Here is a 25,632-nt window from a genome sequence, read left to right on the forward strand (position 1 = left end):
AAGGCTCTGGTCAGGCTCTGCCAGTGGGCCTAAATCCCCTCACCTGTGCAATTTCCAGCCTCTGCCTCAGCCAATTGATTGCCATGGCAACCCCACACCTGCCAATTGATTACTCAACCAGTACACTTTTCATTCAGTTTGCACTTTTCACACACAGGCAGACAGACAGATAGAGAGTTCTCCATGTGAGACAGACAGATAGTTAAAATGGGTGCTATGACAATGGGTATTATTAGGTTCCCAAGTTGCATCGATCCCAAGTACTGTAGGCCGGTGGCCGACGGGTACAGGTCTATAGTTAAATATTAAAAACCGTTTTAAAATACATGTTGTAGTTCCTTTAAACAAAACCCATAGTAGATTAGAACTCAAGCTCTGCGTCTCATCATCATAGGTTTTGAGATTGTAGATTGTAGATGTCCTCATATTTGTTCACTAGACATTTTTACCCAGCATTTTACTAGACGTGGTTACTGGTTCAAATGCTCATATTCAAACTGATTTAGCCATGACAATTCAGTGACTCCCAAGTACAAAAACCATGCATTGAACAAAAGTGGGGAACTATAAGTGGTAGACTAGCGCCGTCCAGTGTCAATTATGTGAACTGCTTCTTGTAAGGTTTTTGTTAAAGGTTTACATTAAAGAATTTTGCCAGAGCCAGCATGTGGGTCTTTGAGATCTTAAAAATTAGATCTTAATATTTTGCCTTTGAACATGAAATGTATTTTTCATGTTGCCATTGTTGTCACCCGCACGCACGCACAGTCGCACACACACATGCACGCACGCACGCACGCACGCACGCACGCACGCACGCACGCACACACACACACACACACACACACACACACACACACACACACACACACACACACACACACACACACACACACACACACACACACACACACACACACACACACACACACACACACACACACACAGATACCTATTCTTATGAGTCCATATAGAGACATTATTCTCAATCTATTATATTATTGGGTTCAAGGTTCAAGGTTGTGCTTTATTGTTACATCTTGTGTACAGGCACATAAAAGTAAAACTTTTTTTGTTTTGCTTTTTTCAGACAATGCAGTAGCAAATATATAATATAACATCAAACAGCAAAAACACAGCAAACAGGGATAGCTCTCCCACAGAAACCAACAACTTGCAAAAGACAAGACAACCATTTCCTATTGAAGTTTCAGTAATCCAGGCCTCAATATATCTTGACCCCTGTTTTAATTGCACAATAGGCTGCCTACAAAGCTCCCTCACAGGTAGGAAACATTTAGAGGATATCAGTGAGAGTGACATTTAGGGAAATATAAGACATACCACAACATCCCTGCCACTATGTTCATATTTGATGCAACAGCTTTATTATTGTTCATTTAAAGTTTTACATTTTTATTGCACGAGGTACGAGGTCAGACATTAGAGCAGTAGTATGCAACTTTCCTCTTTTACTCTGGATTTAACCTGGTTTCCTGCTCAAGAGCTGAACACTACTATTGAGCTAATAGATAAATTTAATCTTGACCATCAAGTCAGAACCTGTGTCTAGGTGAGACATAACCTTTGACACGATCTAAATGTCTCAATAGAAGACCAGGGAGACAAAGTTATGTTGTATTAACATACTCATGATTGGACAAAATTAAAATGTATTCATTAAAGAATCACACTCGTGTGAAGTGAGGGGCGCTCTAATATGATCATACATCAGCACATTCCGGCCAATCATTTTAGGCGTCCTCACTTTTCTGAGGACTTTTTCAGGGCCGCTAGGCCCTCCAATGTCCAGCTTTGAGTGTTTGTTTGAACACAAACATTGAAGACAAAAGTGTGTAAACACAAATATTGAAGACAAAGGCATGAAGTGTGGGTCATGACAGAAAGAATAAGGTCGCGAATATAAGCGGCCGAAATGAGTTTTCTTCGACGGGTTGCTGGCATCTCCCTTAGAGATAGGGTGAGAAGTTCATATGAGAGAGACTCGGAGTAGAACCGCTGCTCCTTCGCCTGGAAAGGAGCCAGCTTAGGTGGTTCGGGCATCTGGTTAGGATGCCTCTCGGACTCGGACGTCTCCCGGGAGGTCCTCGAGGCACGTCCCACTGGGAGGAGACTGGCTGAGCAAAGTACAATAAATAAATAATAAAGGTGAGGTCAGAAATGTGAAGTGCCAAAAGTGATTTGTGATGATTTAATTGTTGAGCCCCTCACCTCACACGGGTGTGATTTTTATCCTCACATTCTGTGCTCAGCCAATCACTTTTCCTCACTTATCTCTCCTCACTTTTTATCCTCACATTCCGTGCTCAGCCAATCAAATCATTGCTATATATAAGGTATACACACAAACACACAGCTGGGCATATAGCGCCCCTCAACAATAACTTAGCCTACATGGTGATTGAGGCTTTAAGGCTAAAAGGATAACACCAAAAGGATATATATATATATATATATATATATATATAACTTTTAGTTATAGTCCATTATCTATTTTATCCCCTTTATTCTGACCTTGTTTGTGGAGAGAAGCCTACTTGTTCACACAACAAGTAGCCAGTAGGCCTACTCAAGTAGGCGTAATAAATCCCATTTTGGCGAACTGAAAGAGCTCTAGCACTGTGCACTAAACACTCAAACACCAGCTTTATACACTTGATGTAAATTAATTAGGCTGCTTTGGAAGTCTAGGATACAATTGTAATGTAGATTGTTTCGTTTTATATATAGAGCCCAACGTGTAGATATTCATTTTATGTTATTAGATAATAGGCCTACTGTTATTGAGTGCTGACAATCGTTGCGGTTTTGTGATTTATTTATTTATTTTCAAACTAGTATCTTTTTTTTTCTAGTATGTACAACCAAACAACCATTCACTATTTTTGTCTGAATAAATAAATGAATGTGGCATGCTTTATGAATCTTTACGCGCGAGGTCCATCTTGTTGGTGGCCCCAAACTTTTCGTCCAATCAGAGCCCCGCTGTTCTGCATGGAGTCATTATAGAGCCCTTTCTTCTGCCCACCTCCCAAGTGTTCACAGAGAGAGAGCTGAACAAGAGACCAGCTGAGAAGTAAGAGCTGCTAACGAGCCGAGAGACCTCAGACGTTCCACGGAGTTACGAGGGTAGCTCGAGCGCATAAAATCTGCAGAAAACATCGGAAGCGCACAGCAGCATCAAGGAGGGAGTTTCTTTTGTTTTCTTTTACCCTTGTCTTGTCTATGCTGCTCCTTTGCAGTTTTTGTAATTACGTTTGAGTGCATTTTTGACAGCCTAATGTCTTTATCTCGACATTTACGCTGAGGATCCAATTAGTGAGCGAGAAAGAGAAGATAACCCAGAACTTTGTTTGAAAAGACCAGTTGTTCTGAAAATGGACACCAGCGTTGTATGGCTGTCCATTGTGCAGGTACTTTTAGTGGCGTGTTCCACTGGGCAAGACACAGGGGCAGAGGACACGAAAGAAGAGATTCCGGAGGGGGCATCCACCTTGGCATTCGTCTTTGATGTGACCGGCTCCATGTACGACGACCTGGTCCAGGTTATCGAGGGTGCGTCCAAGATTTTGGAAATGTCCCAGAGCAGAACGAAGAGACCTCTGTATAACTTCGCCCTGGTCCCCTTCCACGACCCAGGTAAAGCAATGAATGAAATTACCGCGTTGTCTGAACCATGTCTATTGTAACATGTTGCAATGCCACCACCACTAAACGGCTCGGCCAGTGCGCTAAAAGACACACCAGTTAGTCCTATATTGCGCATGGCAATTGTTTTGCAGTTTTTCATGCAGTCCTTTAAGTTTATTTGGGCACGGTTCACGCTTTGAGATCAGGGCGCAGTGCGCACAAGTACACAGAAATGTGAGAAATCTAATAGTTTGCTGAAACTTTGCTCTGTTCGCACCTCTAGAGTGGGGACTTTGGGGGTATTGTCTCCGAGTCCGCACGCAGATGTTCTGCCCGGCGGTCACTATCATTAGCATTCCGATTGAGTTAGTGTGTGGCTTGGTGCTCGGTGTTCTGCAGCCTTATGATTATCATCACACGTTTAGGTGCTCTTTCATTCGGAACAGCTAAAACCAAGAAAATGCATCAGTGCCTCGTTCTGTTTCAAAACAATTTATGGCTGTGGGTAAAAGATATACGCCATTTACAGGGGCCCGATATCCGAATGGGCATGCATGGGGAAACGTCATGGTGCATGTGAGTCTGTAATTACAATACGATGATGGGGAGGAGGAGAACCTTGCACCTTCAGTCAAAACGCAAACAAAGCTGCTGTCATGGCCTGGCGTTTGTGTGCTGAAGTTGAAGTGTTAAGTGGAAGGTGTCCGTCAGCGGAGAGCCGCAGCAATCCGCAAGTGACAGACACAGGACAGGTATAGCAGAAACAGGCAGCCATGTGGAGCAGCAGACAGCTAAGATACTATATAGATATGGATAGAGAGGAGTGGGGTCTGGAGACTGGAGAGATCCCTATTCCAGATGTGTGCTCTCCTGCTACATTTCAGCTTGTCAGAAAATCTAAAGAATTCCTCAATCATGGCTTCAAGCCTCTGTCTCTGTGCCAACAATAATAGACATGTTCAAGTCAGAATTATGCTCAGTATACTATGAGTATAGACAAGTAGATGTACAACAAACCATGAATTCATAATTGCGCGTATTTTAGAATTAAGTCATACAAATGAGGAATAGGACCTGTATAGATCTCCTTATACAGCATGGAAGCTTACAAGTGGGCTTTTCAGCACAAATCCTTGCTTGTGTATTTGTCCGTGTGGTGCCAAGTGACATCCCCTGCCCCAGTAACTTGTGCCTTTAAATGTTTACGAGGATGTCAGAATGTGTTTCTCCAAACCCCCCAGGGGGACAGAGAAATGATTAGAACAGCACACTGAGAGTTTGGAGTAGTCCAAACGTTTCCCCGATGTCGCTTTACCTCTCTCTAACTCTCTCTCTCTCTCTCCATCCTGATCCTTGAAGAGAGTCAGGTTTGTTCTTGCAAAGGTTTTTATTTGGGGTTGTCCAGTTTGAGATGTGTCCATTTTCTCTGTTTTCCGCCTGACCCAGAGTGATAACGCTGGGTCTCCTGTTTGATTTGGCTGCCTTTGAATTGAACACCAGAGCCCCCCGCTATTTACACTGCAATTTGACACTGTAAACACAGTAGTGTGTGTGTGTGTGTGTGTGTGTGTGTGTGTGTGTGTGTGTGTGTGTGTGTGTGTGTTTGTGTGTGGTGTGTGTGTGTGTGTGTGTGTGTGTGTGTGTGTGTGTGTGTGTGTGTGTGTGTGTGCGTGTGCGTGCGTGTGCGTGTGTGTTTGTACAGTTTGTGCCTGTCTGTGTGTGTCTGTCTGTCAGTAAAACCTTTAGTGTGTGCCTGTACAAGGAAGAATGTGTTTGCGTGTGTTAGTGCTCACACATGCAACACGTGTGCGCACGTGTTTGTAAGTATGTGTGTGTGTGTGTGTGTGTGTGTGTGTGGGTGTGTGGATGTGTGCGTGTGTACATGCATGCTTGTGAGGCGAGAGTGTCAGGAGGAAGCTTGGATATTGGGGTCAGGCTTGTGTGGGAAGAACCCGCAGGAAATCTCCCTCCTTTTCTCCATCCTGCAGAGAGAGAGAGAAAGAAAGCAAGAGGATACTTCACAAGTCATTTTACTGAGGCCCATGTAATCATGTGGACAAGTGACCTAATATTTGTGAATATAACCGGGGTGCATACTTAGTTTAGAACTTTAGACTAGTCATTGGTTAGACAAGGTTTAGGTGTGCTGCCCCGTGGGACGTTAGGGTTAGGCTGAGGGTTTGAGATAGGTTGTAGTTGTCGGACTAATGACTGGTCTAACCAATGACTAGTCTAAACTAAGTACTACAGTTTTCATCAACAATATCAGTTTGTGACCCATTTCTCAGTTATCAGAGACAGACATCCTGTTATTACAGAGCAAGCGTTGCAGCATTCTAGCATTCCTGGAAATCCGGAAAATGTCAGCAATGTTAGGAAATTTGTTTAAATTATTTGAAAATGTGGGATTTTAAATCTTTGCCTATAACTGCCAACCAAGCAATTCCAGGATATGTCATCATTGTCTTTGTTTAGGTGTTTGGGTGTTTTTCCCCACACCCCACCCCAATCAGTTTCTAGTGACCAGGAGGCACCCTTTGCCACCTCTCCACTTAAACCCAAATTATACTTTGTTGTATGACGGCATTGCAAACTGCAGATCTGTAAGCTCACAATGCGTCACATCCGCATTACAGGCATTACAATGCTGCTGAAGTCCTGACACACACACATGTTGTCCCTCATAAACAATGTTTTGCCGTCAGAGGGAGTGTGTGTCCTGTGTGTATGTGCCAGTATACATGTTTTATTGGTTGAGGTTGACATGGGTCAGAACACACTGCCTCTGGTTAGTGGGGGCGCTAGAATGCTGCACACAGATATGTGCAAACCCACATTTGCGCACACACATATTGTACATACACACTGATACCACCACACATACTGAAACATGTAAGGAAATATAAATCGAATTCAGACAGACAACTTGGATTGAAATATTGAATACAAAATATTTATTGAGTGTAAAAATATCTACTGTTTGATTCAGCCATTCACAATAACAAAATACTCTTAACAGACCCTTTTTACTCAGAGTTTGAGTCAGGATTTGACTTAGTACAGTATGCGTTTGAGATAATTCCCACCACGGTGATGGCTGGCTAAACTATTCCCTTTGTGGCCCTAGTCTGTAGTTAGAAGGACCTGGGCGTGGAATGATGTCCGCTGATGATGGGATAGCCTCTGACCCCCGCCTCGTGATCAAAGGTGCTCATCTCGGAACGCCCTCTGTAACGTTCAGTGCTCTTCACTCCTGCCCCATCTCTCTTTGTTTTACACCACTTTTTAGACGGGCAGTTCTTGTCTGAACTGCCCCACCCGTGCGAGATTACAAGGGGCCTGCGTTTAACTGGACAGAGTCAATAATGATGCTATTAGGTAGGAATGTCCCAAAAAGGGGATCTTTTTTTGGAGGATCAGATGAAGATGGGAGCGTGTCGGTCTACAGTGGACCTTTAAGTGTTTCATCTTTCCAAATTACCCGCCCTGGGATATTAAAATAGCCTTTAATTTTTAGGACTGTTTGTGCATCTTCTAACATGCCCTGTGGCGACTTGAGAGCAATAGTTTTAGACTCTGTTTGGCTTTGTAGTCGGTACACGGCGGTCCCGCCCAGCTTTCATCTTGGTCGCTTGAGCATACCTGTGGGCTGCTTGAGGAACACTGAGTACTCAGGTTTGGTTCCAGCACCTTTATGGCCAAGAGCTAAGGTCAAGGTAAATTATGGATCGCGGCCCTATTGGCATTTTGGGTAATAGGAAGATTATTGGCTGTAGAGCTGGGCAATACAACGATATTATAACGGTATTATGAGACTATAAGGATTTTGGATATCGTAATATTGTAATATTGTGATATGACAAGAGTGACTTTTCCTGATTTTAATGTCATTATGCTCTATACTTATACTAAAACGGTCAGATATTTTAACATACAAAAGTAGCAAAAATAGCAGATCTAGCTCACAACGCATTGCATAGATCAGCTATTGTTCACTATTTGTGAAAAGTGATATATTAATGTTACAATACGATATTATCATCACAATATCAGCATCAAAGTATTTGGTCAACAATATTGTGATATTTGTCATATCAGCCAACTCTAATTGGCCAATGCATGAGTTGTTACTTGCGCAAGCAGAGCGCGCAAGTAATAGTTTTCGTCCATGTCACCGTTTGATGCTTATGCACTGTGCCAGCGTATGACGTAATGACTACTTGTGCTTGATATGGTAGTGGTGTCAGATTACATGTATACATGTATACATCATACATGTATACATAGGGTCATTACCTTTAATCCTCCCGACACTATTATCGGCATTACGTCACCATCGAAAACCACAGTATACCACTAATCAACATATACATATATACATAGAGGCATTTCCTTTAATCCACCCGACACTGATCGACATATACGTCACCATCGAAAGCCGTCACTCATCTGTATAATTACGTAATGAAAGAATTAATTTGAAATGCTTAAATAGAATTACCTTCATGTTCCTTCCTGTTCTTCAACAGTTCTTCAACAGAAGAACATGAAGGTAATTCATGATATGCTTTCACAGCAGATCATGCTTGCGCACTGGCTCTGCTTGTGTGCAACAAGCAAGTATAGGCACTCGACAGAGTGCAGTTCTAGTTTAACATGAATCCACATGAGATTAATAACCCTATTTCTAAAGATCCTAATTTATTTCTGACATTCTTGTCTTTCTTAACCATCTTGGATTATTGGGCTCAGCTTCGTTTTGCCCTTTGACTTCTTGTGGATTCTGAGGCTCACTCAGAGGTCCTGAGAAGTTATGTGTCCTGGTTCTGACCTCTGGTGAGCTTTGATAGCATGTCTGATCTTTAATCTTTGTTATGATAGTATAATAGAATATCCATTTTGGCCTTTTCTGGCCAGCATGGCTATGCAAGGTCCCAGCACCCCTCAGGTCATAGTATGAACGTGGGGGTCTGAACAGTATGAGATGAGTAGAATGGACGGGTACATAATGAAAGAAGGGATTTCAAGCTGAGAAAAAAAAGAAGAAAGGAATATGATAGCAAATTAATAGTAAAAAAGAACATTTACTCAAATCCTCTGTCTGAAGTGGATTACAGTTTGATTAAGATGAATGAATTCAGCCTGTCTTGGAGATAAGCAAAGTGTACATTTTCTTTTAGAAATATAACAATTGAAAAAGTCAAACATTTTAGTTCCTGAAATGGAACCTTCTGTTCGTAAGTGTGGTTTTTGGGTCAACTTAAATATTCATCAAGTAGTAAAGTGGAAATATCTAAATCTAAAGGAAATACACATCTCAGACTGTGTTTCTGCTGTGTTTCATTGTCTGTCCTTTCTTTGGACTGAGCAGAAAACTCTCAGCATTGGGGGCACCTCGACCTGAACTAATCATTGCAGCTGCACTAAATGACAGTCAATTGTCAATCTAGGTGAGGGCATTTTTTACAGAAGTGAAAGGGAGGCTGTAGTTTTATTTGCAATTTCATCACTTCAGTTACACAGACTGTATGGCGGAAGCATTAGTAAACTGTGTGAGCCAAGAGTCTGTCTCGACTCGAGCGACTAATACCACTTAAGCCCTATTTAAAAATATATAATACCGTAAAAATAAATGTAGCTGCAAGCAGCTATAAGACAGGGTCAAGCCAAAAAAGAAAAAAGCTACAGTATATGCAATATACACAATGATCTATATAAACATTGATGACCGAAATAGTTTGACATCATCACATTCATGCTCAGCCGTGATCAGCCAATCAAATCATCACAAATGTGGTACATCCACACTGTAGCGTCACGAAGATGCCAAAAGCCGCGAGCGGCAGGCGTTTCTTCCTGGTTTTTAGACAGCTGGTGGATGGAAAATGAAGGTTGCACGGCTTCCACTTGCTGCGGGGGCAAGCGTCTCTGGTTTTCTGGCCGACGTGTGGGTGGAGCTTTATTTCAATCCACCAGCTGTCTAAAAATCAGGAAAAGACGCCTGCCGCTCGTGGATTTTGGCATCTTTGTGACGCTATAGTGTGGATGCAGTGACAGACACACAAAGCTTTGTACCAGTCAGTGTCACTGTGTGGACACGGAGGTGTAAGACTCAAATGCAGAATGACCAGGCCAGGCAGAGAAGTGAATGTTCAAGAGGTTTAATTCTCAAAACCCACACGGAAAAATAACAAGGAACTTCACAAAATACTAGAAGAAACAAACTATAACTGATCACATCATATACGACGACGAACTGACAAGGGACTGAACACACTGGGACGTGCCTCGAGGACCTCGCTATAGAGACACTCGAGAGGCATCCTAACCAGATGCCCGAACCACCTAAGCTGGCTCCTTTCCAAGCGAAGAAGCAGCAACACTACTCTGAGTCTCTCTCGCGTGAATGAACTTCTCACCCGGAGCCACCCGTCGGAGAAAACTAATTTAATGTATTCGCAACCTTATTCTTAGCTCCAGCGGTTTAGAAGATAGAGCCATCTTTTAAGTAGCGGATACTTTTAAAAGGGCGTGGTCATTTTGTGGTATTTCGTCCCGGATAGACAATTTCTCACAGCTCCCCATGAACAACTTTAGCCAAGAACAGTTGATATATTCTCTCCAAAATGAAGTGCATACAGTATATCTTAGCCAGGTCCTGTGAGAGTAGGAACAAAGATTGCTCATTGCTCCATCATGCTGTGTGAAAATTATTTAGATAATACATACATACATACATACATACATACATTTATGGTTTTAGGTGGTTTTATTACTGTCTATTTTTATATCCATTTTACCCTTGGGTTTTAGAAGACATTTCGGACATTGGTTTAGGTATGCGGTCTAGCTTAACTTGGACTCAGGGGGGTGGACGCCTCTGCCTTGCATAGTCCCCAGTGAATAGGCATTTTGCCCTTCACTGGTAACCTTATTTTGGATTTGTTTTAAATATAGGAAGGTTTTATGGGCTGGGCTTTTTACTAAAAAGCCCCCCCTTTTAAAATACTACACACATACATACATACCCACCTACATACATACATTTCAGACGTTTTAGCAGTTTTTAAGGACCCACTTTTAGGCCAGTGCACCAGAGCAAGCTTTTGCCTTTTTTTAAACCCCACCCATTTTAACCAAATACATACAGATACATACAGGTACATACAGTATTTTATGCATTCTTTCCCAGCTGTCTGTGACAGTACTAGTAAAAATTACTTCCAGCTCTTTGTTGCATCTACTACCTGCGGACATACTGTATGTTTTGCCAGTCAGCATAAAAAGTACCTTATTAAACATAATTATATGCAGGAACCCCAGTACCTTTACTGTGGCCCCCTCAATGAGGGCTTTCCTCAAATCATAATTTTTATAGTCAAATTATCCCCAAAAGATTTATGTCCATACACTTGTAGTTAAGAAACCTATTTTTGTTACAGGAGTTTATTGCACATATTCATTAGTTTTTTGTCGTACGCTTTTGGATCTGGAGTGCTCATTTGGAACACATTAGAATGACTGAACATTCCCATGGTTTGGTATGGTGTGACCTCATGTTGGCTGTGTTTTGAGAGAGGGATTTCTCTTTCTTTACCTTGTCCGATGTTCGTGTACATTTTAGTCAAAGCATGTGTTAAGGTTTCAGCAACAGGGCTGGCGTGTGCAGAATGACATGTATAGTGCCGCTTTTCACTTGGGCCATAAAAGCCGGTGTGATGCGGTTTCTCCCCTCTTGGCAGGCATTTTAAAAGGCTCGAGTGGTTTTGGGGTGTGTGTGTGTGTGTGTGTGTGTGTGTGTGTGTGTGTGTGTGTGTGCGTGTGTGTGTGTGTGTGTGTGTGTGTGTGTGTGTGAGTGTGTGTGTGTGTGTGTGTGTGTGTGTGTGTGCGTGTGTGTGTGTGGGAACAGCTGAGCCGCTCCTTGGACTATATGGGGTTTCACTTCTGATTTTATTCTTTGTGCGTTTGTCTGTCCACACAGTAAAATGCTCGGTGTTAATTTATCCATTTGTAACACAGAGTGTACAAAATTAATGTAACCAAACAGACTGTCAGGCTCTATTTTCGTATTTTCTAAACCTCTTATTCCTAAACAACTTTTTTACTCTTTTGAAAATAAGTTTTGAATAGTTGAAATTGCTGTACATCCAAAAAAATGTGTCGATCTACATCGACACTTTGTGAACTTGTAGATTAGCAATTCTTTTCAAAAATATTATATGTATAGCCTAATGTATAATGTGTATGTATGTATAATAGTAAAAAAAGGCAAAGTAGTTTAGTGATAAGGGGTTTAGCATGGACGAAAATAGAGCCCGGAGTTGACTGTGCACCCCCTCTCCCTAGAGTCTGTTGGCATGTTGTTTCAGTTAAAGATGAAACATTGTACATATCCCATTCTTCTCTCTCTCTCTCTCTCTCTCTCTCTCTCTCTCTCTCTCTCTCTCTCTCTCTCTCTCTCTCTCTCTCTCTCTCTCTGTCTTTTTGTCTTCCCTCGCTCGGGCTCTCTCGCTCCTGCTGTGCACTGCTGAAACATTTCCTGAAACGTTGCAAAATCCCGCTCTTGGCCGTCATGTCAGCGTCTGGACCAGTGGGCGTGTGTGTGTGTGTGTGTGAGGGGGGGGGGGGGGGGGCAGAAAAAGTGGGAGCACAGGAGGATAGGGGGAGTGGAGGTGAAGCAACAACAGTGGAGCTCAGTGTTGGGAGGGAATCTCACAGTTAAAGCCTGTCAGTGACCTCTGCCCTTCTGGAAATCGTGTTGGGTTAGGGTATTGTGTATCAGGATGGTAAAGAGGGCAAACCTATAGAGCAAGACATTCTCTGCGGTTCCACAGCTGAGAGAACAGTCTAAATTTGCTGTGTGTGTGTGTGTGTGTGTGTGTGTGTGTGTGTGTGTGTGTGTGTGTGTGTGTGTGTGTGTGTGTGTGTGTGTGTGTGTGTGTGTGTGTGTGTGTGTGTGTGTGTGTGTGTGTGTGTGTGTGTGTGTGTGTGTGTGCATGCCTGCATGCATTTGTGCGCGTGTGTGTGTGTGGTCAAAAGTGCTGATATGCTGAGCTTTCCCAGTCTGCTTCAGCTTGCCCCATTAGAATTTATTCAGCCAAGCCAAAAAAATGCACATACTTAACCCGAATAGATGCTGTACAGTGTGTGGCCACACTGTACAGCAATTTCAAGCTTATTACACTTTGCTTCAGGTGTTAAATCATGCCACCTGTAGATTTTCAGGAAAAAAGGCAAACATACTGTAGGACTTTACCCCATTTTCACAGATGCAGTACTGTAGAAAGTTGTGGTTTTTCTTTTCTTTTTCCCTATAATTCTTTTCCGACGTTTTTTTCAACCCATTTTTTTCACCCAGTGTCAATTATCTAATGTAATCCTGGGCGCTACACTTCCTCTTCCTCTTCCAACCTGGGAGGGCAGTGGACTGACCTTAGTCAGTCCGCTGAACACGTTATTCCAACCAGTTCCTTTCCCCTCCATCAGGCACCCCGGCTGGCTAGGTAGTTTAGAGACCAGGATTACAGCATGTTTTTGTGAGGGTACTTACCTACCCTATAGGGGACATGGGGAGAACATGCAAACTCCACACAGAAGGGCCCTTTCGCCAACCCCACCTCGGGGTTGACGCGGAGGAGAGAACCCAGGACTTTCTAGCTGTGAGGCGACAGCACTACCGCCTGTGCCACGTGCCCCCTGAAAGTTGTGGTTTCTTTCTGCTGTAAAAGGATACAGGCACGCTTGAGATGTTTTGTATATCTTTATACATGAAGTTAAATGCATTCATGTCAATTATTTCTTTTGAAACTGTAATTCAAATGCAGATTGCCATTGTTTGTTGTTGTTGTTTCTTGAGAGTGCATGACAGAACAGAACCAGCTATTAGGCAAGACTTTGTCTCCAAAATGGAGTCCACATGTTGAAACATCATGCTCATTTGTGTGTTTGCTGCCTGTGCCATATTTTGAGCCTGACCAATATATCGGTTTGGCAAATATATTGGCCAATATTTGACTTTTATTTGACTTTTGTACCCAATAGAAGGCTTTCAGAAACAACGCAGACTCAGAGTTTCCTTGCAAGGCCACAGCAGCGCATCTCCCCTCCTCTCATTACTTATTTATTTTTGTCCTCTTCCACATCCACTCTCTCATCCCTGACTATGTTGTCAGGGCAAAGTAACGAGCACCTGTCTTACCTTCCTCTCCTGTTATGCTTGATGGTCGAAGGAGAAATTATGCCACACAGCTCTCAGGGACTGGGATAGATTTGGATGATGTCTGGGTTTAGTAAAATGTTGTTATAACGATCATAAAGCTGTCACTGTAAGTATTCTGGATTGATGGCCATGATCTGCTTGTTTTTGTTTTTCCACATTTTTCACAGGTGGAGTTTAGCCTACTTAGACAATGCTTTACGACTTGAACTATAAACCTCACTATCAATCTATTGTTATTTTGCAGGAGACAGAAACGGGTCAAGTGAAGCAGCTGTCAGGAATGAATACAGTACATAGCAAAATGTACTTGTAAGGGTCCATATTTTTACACAGATTTATAGAGGTGGACTTTTTTTCTGACCACTGGAGATAAATAGAGGTCACAGGTCAGATCAAAGTTAAATGCCTCGATGAATGTTATTATTCATCTCTCTTGTGATTTATACATTTTCATGCTCGTATAATTCTACTGCTTTACCATGTCTGTTTAGCGATAGCAACACATTTATAAAGCATTATATTTAGGGCATTTGTTACGGTGCAGCTCTGTTGGAGGCTAGCCGTCTATACGTCTGAGGGTCTGTTTGTCTGGAGATACTCTCGCAAAATTCTGAACTGATCAGCGCCAGATTCACACTGCCAGTAGGCTAAAGACATTCCTCCATCTGCCTCCTCTGACACATATTTTATAGTATTTAATTAAAATTTTCATAATCAAAGCCAAAGGGGCTTGGATCTGTCTGAAACACTGCATCATCATTTAGATATACAGCTCTATCCTATGTAGTGATGGGAGATTAATCGGCAAAGTGTGCAAACACATCGGTATCGGCCGATTTTAGTAGATTTTTACTGGACACACAAAACAACCCTCTGTATCAAATCTAAATGTATTCCAAGGCAGCAACGCGTCGCTCTTACATGGGCCATAGTGTAAGGCAAGATATCACTGGGCCTAATGGGTAATGGATACATTAATGGATCTCTTAAAGGCAATGGCATGTGCATAATGTAATGGGTAGCAGAGGTGTTTTAGGGATTTAGGCTGGGGCACAAGATAGCATTTTTTACGGGGGCCTCTTACGCAATGCTAAATAAATCCCCAAATTACGGATTTAGTGCCTCTGACTTTTGCAAAATAGTAAAAAAAATAGCAAAGAAGTTTAGGGATAAGGGGTTTAGCGCTGACGAAAATCGAGCCCTATAGAGTCAGACACACACACACGCACACACGCACACACACACACACACACACACACACACACACACACACACACACACACACACACACACACACACACACACACACACACACACACACACACACATTTGAATTATTTTATTTGGATCTGCACAAGAGGCGTAATACAATAGACCCAAACACTGATCAGAATTAGGTTATACATTATATGGTCCAACCAAGCTGCTGCACATGCTTAACACACAGAGGGAAAAGAAGAGGGGGAAAAAAAAATATATATAGCACATTGTTGACTACTAGACAGGATGTTTGTTTTGGGTTTTTTAAGCCACCTAGGGATAGATGAAACAACGCTTTCTCCAGACAGACCATAGTAGCTGAGACAGAAAAGTATTTAGCCAGCTTTTTTGCATTTGTTTTTAGCAATCCACCCAATTGCAAACCCCTGAGCACAAGTTTATGGACATGGACCAGACTTCCAAATACAAGGACAATAAGTTGACAGTTATATCCCAAGGCCATAATATTTTTCATATTTCATATGGACACATTTCAAGTGTCCATATACAAATCAAATGGGCAGCCTATTTCAAATATAGTGACAGTTTTTCTAATTTAATTGATGAACACAATATCTGGGGTATTTGGAATATTTTGTAGTGAATTGACATGCGTGTCATTGTGATCAAACCAGTCTATTTTTACAGTGCTGTGTTTATACATTCTTGTTGTCCTGTCCTGTACTCCTCTGATCTTGTCTGAGACCAGGTCCACCAGACGGTCATGTCTGGCAATGTACAGTCCTTTATAGTGGCTGCAACCATTTAAGATGTGTGCGACTGTTTCTTTGTCATGTGGTACTGGATGTAGGATGCAGTGTGGGTCGTGTGCTGATGGGTACCAGGTTGCCAAGTTGAACTTGGTCGGCAACACCTGTAAACAGGCTTTAATAGTGAAAATGAGAATGTCCTCACCTATGGTGTTATTTGACAGTATAGAGTGTGATAATGAGTGGTTTGCAAAGGGAAGAAGAGACAGTTTTCCCTGCAGCCTCAGACTGGTCCAGTGTTGTGCACTTTCTGATCGCTTCATTCCTAGAATGGTGGCTCTTGCGGTCGCGGATTTGATTGACAGTTCATGGTGCGCACCGTCTTGCTCGTAGGTCGCACATGCACTGACACGCGGATCTATGATGATGCTGTTGTTGAGCGCAGCAGTTGTTGTATCAGGCGCCACCCACTTTAACTGTAATCCTGATCGCTGGCATATATCATTAAGATCCATCCAGTCGGACCGCACACCGAATCCAGCGGCTTTAATGTCCAATTTACCATTCGCCTTAGTCTTGAATCCAAGGAACTGCGTCTCATTCTCCAGCGCGGATGGTACTTTACGTCGCTGCATGTGTTGAATGAGTGACTCACGAGCCATTTCCCTGACCGTGGGGTCGTCGCTGTTGAGCATATTTATAAGGTGACTGGTTCTGGTGGCGGTGTAAACCCATTCAATATTCAGTACACCCACACACACACACACACACACACCACACACACACGCACACACACACACACACACACACACACACACACACACACACACACACACACACACACACACACACACACACACACACACACACACACACACACACACACACACACACACACACACACAGCACACCGTACTTGCTAATATATCCTCCAAAACCCAGATGTGTTCCAGCTGCATGTGCCTGTTGTTTACCTTTTCTAGACAGGCTGCAAGTGTCCGGCTGGCACATCCCAAAGGTCAAATGTCCATTATTTAACTCCACACACAGGAGTTGCCCATTCCTCTCTTTAGTGCTTATCTTTAGAAGCACTTGGACCTGAGAGAATGTACCGGTATACATTCTATACATATCGTTTCCGCTAGTGTCTCTGTTGCGTTTGCGATTTAAGGTTTCTGCCCAACAGAGAACATATGACACTCATTGCATGTACAATAGAGACAGATTATGTAATCTGCTGAAACATTCGTCATGCCTTTGTTCTCTCCTTGCCAAAATATTTGTCGGATGTTGTCTGCATGTGCATATTGCACACCACTAGTTTTCTGTAAATTGTAAATCAGTGACTTTGATACGTTAAAGGTTTCATGATATTCATTTTCATTTATTTTTATTTTTTATTTTAGGTTTTATGATCTCAATTACACCCAAACAACCTGAACTTTGAACATTCAGTGTTATGTCATATATGGGATTTGTGGACTGTTAAATATCAGAGCACTTGTTTGAGCCCAATTTTTCTGAAAATCCCAGACCACAGAAAATCTACTGAATGTTCAGGTTTTTTGGGTGCAATTGAGCTCAGAAAACCAGTCACCAGACCTTTAATAACTTCAACCATAGCATCCCTATTTTGGGGCTTACAATTCAGCGAAAATAGCCGATCTGATCTGCTATTTTGCCGAAGATATTTTGTGTGTAGCGAAAACAGGAGGGTGCCTGGTATAGATCTTTTGGGAATCTGGTCAACTAAGTATAGGTTTTAAGTGTTAATCGCCTCTTGCCTGTATATTTGTTTCGGGACTGGCATTTGGACATTCAATCTCTGCAGTCAACGGACCACACACCATTCCATTCTGAACTCAGGACCACTTCCTCATAGAAATTCACAAATCCACATACATCATACATGCTCCTATTGGACTTGCGGTGAGAATTAGACCAAAGCGTCTCACTGCCAACATCTGACTTTGTTTATATGCTTGTCCAACTCAACAAAAGACTGCTATTCTGGGCTGGCAGTTGTCACCGGCCCGGACCCCAGCTCCCACCAGACCAGACATAAATGGGGCATCAACAAATAATATGTGGTAACAAGCTGAAGTCATCATCCACTCCCTAGCAAATTATCTACTATTATGCATTCATGATTTCTGAATGATGCTGAACAGCACCAAATGATAATCACACACATATGGGCTACATTGGCACATACATAGCCTACAGTACAGTAAGATATGTCATAACTTTGGCAAAGAGTCTTGTATACCACTCCAACCATTGTTTCCTGGGAATGATACGTCTGGTTTGTCCTGTAAAGTCTAATTATATTGTGTAATACATTTACTTGTCGGTTTTATTTGTTTGATAGAATGTTTGTTATGTTTATCACAGTGCTAGAAGGAAGTTCAGTCAGAAAACTCACATAAGTCATTCATATTGCTTAGGGTTTCCATATGTCAACACGAATAATTTTCCCCCAACGTAAAAATTGTGAGAACCAAGGCTCTGTTCTATCATAATAGTACAGGCAAGTGGCATCTCCAATTACATTGTTATTTGTCCACGCTTTCACAGACAAGTTCTTAAACAACCACACTACTGTACATACATTACAACACATTCACCAATACACAAAATCAAGTTCTATTGTACTCGAAAAACTGACAAAAGAACGATTTACTGAGTCCCTTGTTGTTATAAAATATTTCTTGCGCAGCTCTTCACTGATTAGTGTACAATGGGGAGTGACGGGGAGATGGAGCCAAGCAGGAGAGAATGAAACACAGAGAACATGAGCTGGATTCAAACCCACTAGCACATGGATTGTATCAAAACCCACCGAGCCGACAGAATGTCCCCAAACTTGTGAGTGAGGTCAGCGCTGGTAGCTAGGAACACTTTTTCAGTTCAGATCACCATGCACAGCGGAAAGTGTTAGCAGCCCCCGGAGAGCAGATCCTGTTGGGCCAGCATGTTACCGTAGCACCGGCTACACATACAATGAAACACATAGAATCATGTGCACACATTAATACATGTATGCACTCAAGTCATGAAAGCAATGGCATATATCCCTACTACCCCCCCCCCCCCCCCACACACACACACATGCACACACACATGCACACACACATGCACATGCACATGCACATGCACATGCACATGCACATGCACATGCACATGCACACGCACATGCACACGCACACGCACACGCACACGCACACGCACACGCACACACACACACACACACACACACACACACACACACACACACCATATACATATACATATACATATACATATACATATACATATACATACACATACACATACACACACACTTGCACAAATGTCCACAAACACATTTCTGTTTTCACCGAAGAGATTTGGTGTAGAGGGCAAAATGACGCGGCCTAGTATAGAGTTAGACCCCTGGGGGACTGGTCAACAAAGTTATGTAAGGTTAAGTGGTTAATCATTGACAGTTATGTGTTATGCGCAGCACCCTAGACACACAGGTTAATTGTGTCTTCTGTGTTGTGTCTCCAACAGCAAATCATCCAGTCAGATGGATGATTGGCATAGAGCTCATGGCTGCTGTCTCTGGAACACACTCCCTGTCAGCCCATGCATCTGGCAGGGATTACATTTCTGTGTGTGTGGTGTGTGGACTGGGTTGACTCTGCGTGGGTTTGTTGGGGTGGAGGGGTTTTGCCAATGTGTATGCAAGTACGTGCAGTGTGTGTGTGCGTGCGTGTGTGTGTGAGTGCGTGCGGTGCGTGTGTGTGTGTGTGAGTGCGTGCGAGTGTGTATCTCTTCATTTAGTTCATGAGCACAAATGCCAGAGGTCCATGGTTGTGGTTCTGTGGTGCCAGCCCAGGACCCATCCAAGCCTTTTTTCAGGGAATCTAAAAATGGCAGGCAGTCAGGCACCAATGCAATTCCAGGTCTTCTGCCTGATGGTTGCTCCCCCCTGGTCCTTCTCTCTGATGGTGCTTTCAGGAATCAGTTTCCATCACAGTGGAAAGCAAGCCTGTTGTCAGTTCTGTTGCCCTGGGCTAAACCTCAGTCATTTTGTCAGCAGCTGCTGAAGTCAAATGGAGAGACAGAGGGACAGACACTCAGAGAGAGAGAGAGAGAGAGAGAGAGAGAGAGAGAGAGAGAGAGAGAGAGAGAGAGAGAGAGAGAGAGAGAGAGAGTGACTGAGAGCAAAAAGTGCTAGAAAGAGAAAAGGAAAAGATGGAGAGGAAGCAAGACATGCCTGCACGATTGACAAGCTTTGGAGCCCAGACAAACCACTCTCAGCAGGGAAGAGAGAGCGGAGGAGTGATATTATATGACTCTTCAGTCTTCACTGACAGAGAGAGATTGGTTTGTTTGAGGTTGGTTTGTGGCATCTGGGCTATGAGAACAATAGAAGAACCATCCGAGAGAGACAGATGGGAACTGTAGGAATATTTCTGATTCCCACATTTTGTTATGATCAGTTCTGTACACGGTTTCATTATACCACCTCTAAACAGGAAGACTAGGATTTCATCAAAGTACTGACGATGAAAAAGTTCTGAAAGTTCTGTATTCTGTTTCTACTGTATTCAAGTATAGCTGGTGTTCGTCGCCTATTGAATGAACCTTTTGCCCTTTTAGATTAGAGATCTGTGTTTACCACATGTTTCCATACTGTTAAAAGTAAAATAGCAACTCACCGTGAGGTAATTACAGAACACGATGTACATCATCATGTACTTGACATGCTACATTTATGTGTGCATGACGTGTGTGTGTTTGTGTTGACTGTGTAGGTTAAGGTTTGTTGGTGTTACACAAACATTATTTTCTTGCGTGTGTGTGTGTGTGTGTGTGTGTGTGTGTGTGTGTGTGTGTGTGTGTGTGCACTCACAGAGGCCCACTAATTACACACTGTACAGTTTCACATATGTTTTCTCAGTGGGATTGATTAAGTGAATTATCCCCCATGGCTGACAGTCAGGGTATAGCAGAGCCTCTCTGAGCCTGGCAACTTTTCAACTGAGTCAGCAAGATGACACAAAGCTCTCTGTTACAGCCTCTGGTTAGTGCTGTAACATGTAGGCATGCAACAGTTAATCAAACTGAACAATTTAATATATTATAAAAATAAATTTACTATAAAAACCTTTACTAGACCATGCCCGTTGGGCACCAATGTACTTGGGAACAATGAAAATTGGGAATGCATGCCTCACCTGCTTACCGGTATGCAATAAACCTTGTACTCGTGGTACCCACCTGTCTGTGTCCCTTTGAATGAATATGAATGATGAATAGTTTATTTCGGTCTTAAATCATACATATACAAGGTCAATCATAACAAACTTTACAGAGAGTGCTTGGACCGAAAAGGTGTATAGGCTTATAATATACTAAAAACAAACAATAACAAAACAAATAAATAACAAAGAAAGAAATTCGGTCGATTCACATAGTGGAAATAATAATTATATAAAGGTTTATAATTAAGTTTTATATTTTTCAAATATTATCTTAAAACATATTTTTGAATTTATCGAATTGCACATTTTTAGGTTAATTATTCCATATTTCTCTTGTCATAACTGATGACATCTTTTTTATGTTTGATTCATAACGGTTTACTTTCATTTGGAACAATTGGACAACTCAGTTGGATTGATTCCTATAGCCTACGGGTATAACGTCTGGACAACTGCCTATCCGACTGTTGATGCAGTGCACCACACTCCCTCGAGTCCTCAAGGGAGTAGCTTTGTGTCGCAAGACAAATTTCAGTGTGAACTGACAATAAAGTACTATATCATATCATATAATTTGGCTCAAATAGTAAACTGCTTCAATAACGCAGTAATGTTCATTAAATCATTCTAAAGTACTGTAGATTCGTAAATCTCTCTACAACCACGCTGTTGGTTAGCTAAAGTGCTTGTGGTCTTAATTGTCTTAATTTAAAAATATAGAAAGTGTGTGTGAGAGTGGGACAGCTCCGTATTAAGCTTAATTTATAATTCATTGCCCTTACGTTCCCATACTGCTGCAGGGTCACCGTTTTGTCACAGGTAATGTTTGGTTTGCAGTGGCTTTTATCATTGGCTGCATTGACCTGCCCAGACTCCCAAAAGCCTGGGAAACTCTTAAACCTCAGAGCAATGCTGCCAAACCTGAAATCTGATTTGGTAGAAGACGTTAATGCCTGTGAACTTACAGTGGATGAGCCATTGGAACTCCCTGTCACTGCTACTTGCCAGGAGTGGAAGGCAGTGAATGTGCGAATGATTCGCAGGGAATTAGCTAGATCCTGAAAGCCAGAGGAGGCAAAATGAGATTGTGATCGGAGAGCTGCCTGGTTAGTTCATCCCATTAGCCTCTCTGTTAGTGGTTAAGCATGCACGTTATTCACAGAGGCACTTTAATTTGCTCGGCATTACCTCGGACAAATGGGATGGGAATGTGAAGGTGGAAACCTGAGCCATTTGTTTTCATTGTTTACAGATAGAGTCAACACCTTACACTGCTTGCACATTCAGAAAACATGAGGACATTTAACATCTGAGAAGATTACTGTTCATCTTTGTTCATGGCTGATGTTTTCCCTTTGTTTGTTTTTTGAAGGGTGCTAGTGCTAGCCCCTCCTATGCTCTGTGTGTGCGTGTGATTTGATTGGCTGAGCAAAGTACATATTGAGGATAAAAAGTGAGGGCAGAAAATTGAAGACACCAATTCAATCATTGTCATGTCCCGCCCGTGGTTCTGCTCCTCTTCGCACCCATTGGTTGCCGTTTCGTGATTGGACAAAAATCCTCTCTCTCCATCCACTACCATTGAAATAACAGGTTTTTCAGTTGCTTTGTATTGATATTCTGTGTATTCAATTCTTTTTTGAAACTTGGTGTCAGTAAAAAGGAACATCACAGGTGCAGCATGGTGACTGGACATATCATGTTTGTTTTTTGTTTTTTCCAAAGATTATGTTTTAGCAAATTCAACCAGGGCGGAACAAGGCAGAAGAGCCTGCTGGTTAGTCAGTCAGGGACCAATCAGAAGGCTGACAAAGGGTGAGCACCCCTCATTTCACACAAATTAGTTTTTGTCAGGTGAAACCTGACTCATGAAATGGAAGCGACCTAGTCTTCATCAGTCATCATCATTGTCATGCTGCCTAAGCCAATGGGAGTCTGACCCATACTCTGAAACGCTGCCAGAAATGCAGCCAGCCAATCGCGTAGTATGATTGCCTGCCTCCTAAGCTATGACACACGCACCGCGAAAGGGCTGATTTCCGCACCGCAGCCAGCCAGCCACTGTACGATGCCAGCCAGCCACGTTACTAAAATCATAATAATAATAATAATATGGGGGAGAACAAAGACAACTAGAAGTGCCCCTCAGGGCACAGGTCTCCACCAGGATTGATATTTGGATCTAGGTTTTTTTGCACATAAGTTGGCCTCCTGGTGGCGCTCCAAAAGGTAGAATTGAAAAATGTGAAAAATACAGGGCAAAGGTTTTTCATTGGCCTCTAGGGAGTGTGCATACAAAGTTTTACACAGATCGGTACAGTTATAGGTAAAACACGAATCGGCCAGTTATAGCGCCACCATAAGGCTGAGGTGAGACATTTCAAGTGGCATTTCTTCCTGTGCCTAGTGGGAATGTGTGTGCAACATTTCACGGAAATCACACAATTTGTTCATGATTTGTGACATTTTGTTCCAAACGGAGCACTCCTGCGAACTTTTGAACCCAATCTTAGCCAATCAGGATGGAGTTTAAAAAATCTGAAAGCTAAGATCGGCCTCCTGGTGGCGCTGTAACAGTCACATGTGAAAAGGTTGGGGCAGATGTTCAGCTCTGGCATCCAGGGAGTGTGTGTGAAGATTTTGGCTGCAATCAAGCTAACGGTGCCGGAGATTAGTTGTCCACAGACGGACGGACGGACACACACACGGACGGACGGATGGAGTGCAAAACATACTCTCTCCCCAAGCCTTCGGCCTGGTGGAGACAAAAAGGGGGACAACGGAGACAGTGCCTGTTTCACCTGACGCCTTATGACTATGTCATCATTCCTTGTTTGTAATAACACTGGTCAGACTCAAGTTCACTCAAGTTTGTCCTGTTTGTCACACTGTGTTCTCGGTTGTCCCATGAGGGAGAATTATAACCATTCCTTCATGGCTACAGAGAGACAGACTCAAGTTCTGGCAGATATTTGTTCATGTATTTGCTCATTTGTTTATTTGAACTAACGTGGCCTAATCAAAGGTGATTAACCTTTATTAGAAAGTATATATTTTATGGCAGGACCTTATGAAAACAGAGGAAAGGATGACAAAGCATGGACAGCATGGACATCACCATCATCATCAACTTCTATCACTGACTATGGATGGATTTATTCTAGTGGCATTGTGGCAATCTATTTGGGCTTCAACTGTTACAAATACTTGCAAAGTGCAAAGAGATCACAGGTATTAGGCATGGTTTTCCACAGTACTGGTACAAATTGGGTGGTTGTGGTTTGAGGCACCAATGCACTCTGCACAGATGGTCCGAAGCATTCGGTACTCACGAGTCCTGGGAAACTCTCCCATAAGGAAAGGCCTGTCAGCTTTTCCATCTCTGAAAAGTTTAGCTTGAAATCTATGTTCCGTTCGCTACAGCCAAATACATTTCCATGTTAGTTTTAAAAAGTGTCTTTTGATTGCCATAAATGTTCCTCTCTCCACCTCAAGGGTTTACAAGGCTGCCAAATTCTGGGTCACTTGGAAAAAGATCTCTCACTGCTGTATCTACATTATTAGAGGAACTGAAAGTGTTTGTTTGGGCAATTCAAAAGGAGTTGTGACATCGTTTTGTAGTTGGCTTGCTTGGGTACAAATAAATGATAAAGAAAATGATGATTGCTAACTGGTTACATTTTCCTCGTGTCTTTCTATTGCCAAGACACATGGTTCAGCTTCAACAGCATGGTTGATGCCAGGTTCACATGAAGGTTAAAATGTTAGATGGAGAGAGTAGACAACTATGTGATAAGAGCGATAGTATATTTAATGCACCTGGGTTCCAGCGCAAGACTAAAGGTCTCATTTCAGCCCCGCCTGATAAAGTTTAAGAAATGCTGTGGTAAGGCACCTCCATATCCTTTTTCAAACGTCAGGGAGCCTTTGTAATTACCCTAACTCCAACAAGAGACCCCTTGTTTTCCAATCTGCTTGCATCTGCAGAAAACTGTGAGTGCGTTTGCGAGTGTGCGTGTCTGTGTGTGTTAGGGGATTTCTGCGTATGTGTGTGCACGTGCACGCATGTGTGTGCCTGCTGTAGCCCCTCATCATGTTCATTCCACAGCACAGCTGCAGTGGCTGAAGTCACCCAGTTTTAGTCTCATGGGGAATTAGCAGCTCATTAACAGACAGAACAAAGTAAGCTGAGAAAACGTCAGTGACTACCAACGCTGGCCAATGTACAGAGCAGAGGCCATGATGTCACTCCAGCCGTCTGTGGTTGAAGAGCTCCTGGTGCTTTTTACGACTTGGCTAAACCTAGGGCAGACAATGACACTAGAAAATACCTGAGTTGAAAGGTATTTTCTCCTCAGCCGCAGAACAGCTGACAACGAAGGAGGGGAAGGGAGTTTAATGGAGTTTATCATCAGTTATGACACACTCACGGAATGGTTTCAATCTCTGTTAACTGAATAAACATTGATTAACTGCTTGGTAACCATTCTGTGAAAAAGATGATATTTTGTAATTTGTCCTACTTTAGTGATTGTTG

The 25,632-nt window shown here is 42.6% G+C and overlaps 1 protein-coding gene across 2 annotated transcripts in view; it reads left to right on the forward strand.

Annotated features, from left to right (window-relative positions):
* The first annotated feature begins 3,161 nt into the window (after positions 1-3,161).
* hmcn1 (hemicentin 1) overlaps positions 3,162-25,632 on the forward strand; it is a 221,896-nt gene continuing 199,425 nt past the window's right edge. For both annotated transcript variants that reach the window (XM_080769794.1, XM_080769795.1), the window contains exon 1: positions 3,162-3,660. In XM_080769794.1, the coding sequence (XP_080625920.1) occupies positions 3,399-3,660 (262 nt within the window). In that variant the 5' untranslated portion in view covers positions 3,162-3,398. The remainder of the gene's footprint in view (positions 3,661-25,632) is intronic.

Source organism: Protomyctophum bolini (assembly GCF_963924005.1).
Source record: "Protomyctophum bolini genome assembly, chromosome: 8".
In the NCBI taxonomy this organism is placed as follows: domain Eukaryota; kingdom Metazoa; phylum Chordata; class Actinopteri; order Myctophiformes; family Myctophidae; genus Protomyctophum; species Protomyctophum bolini.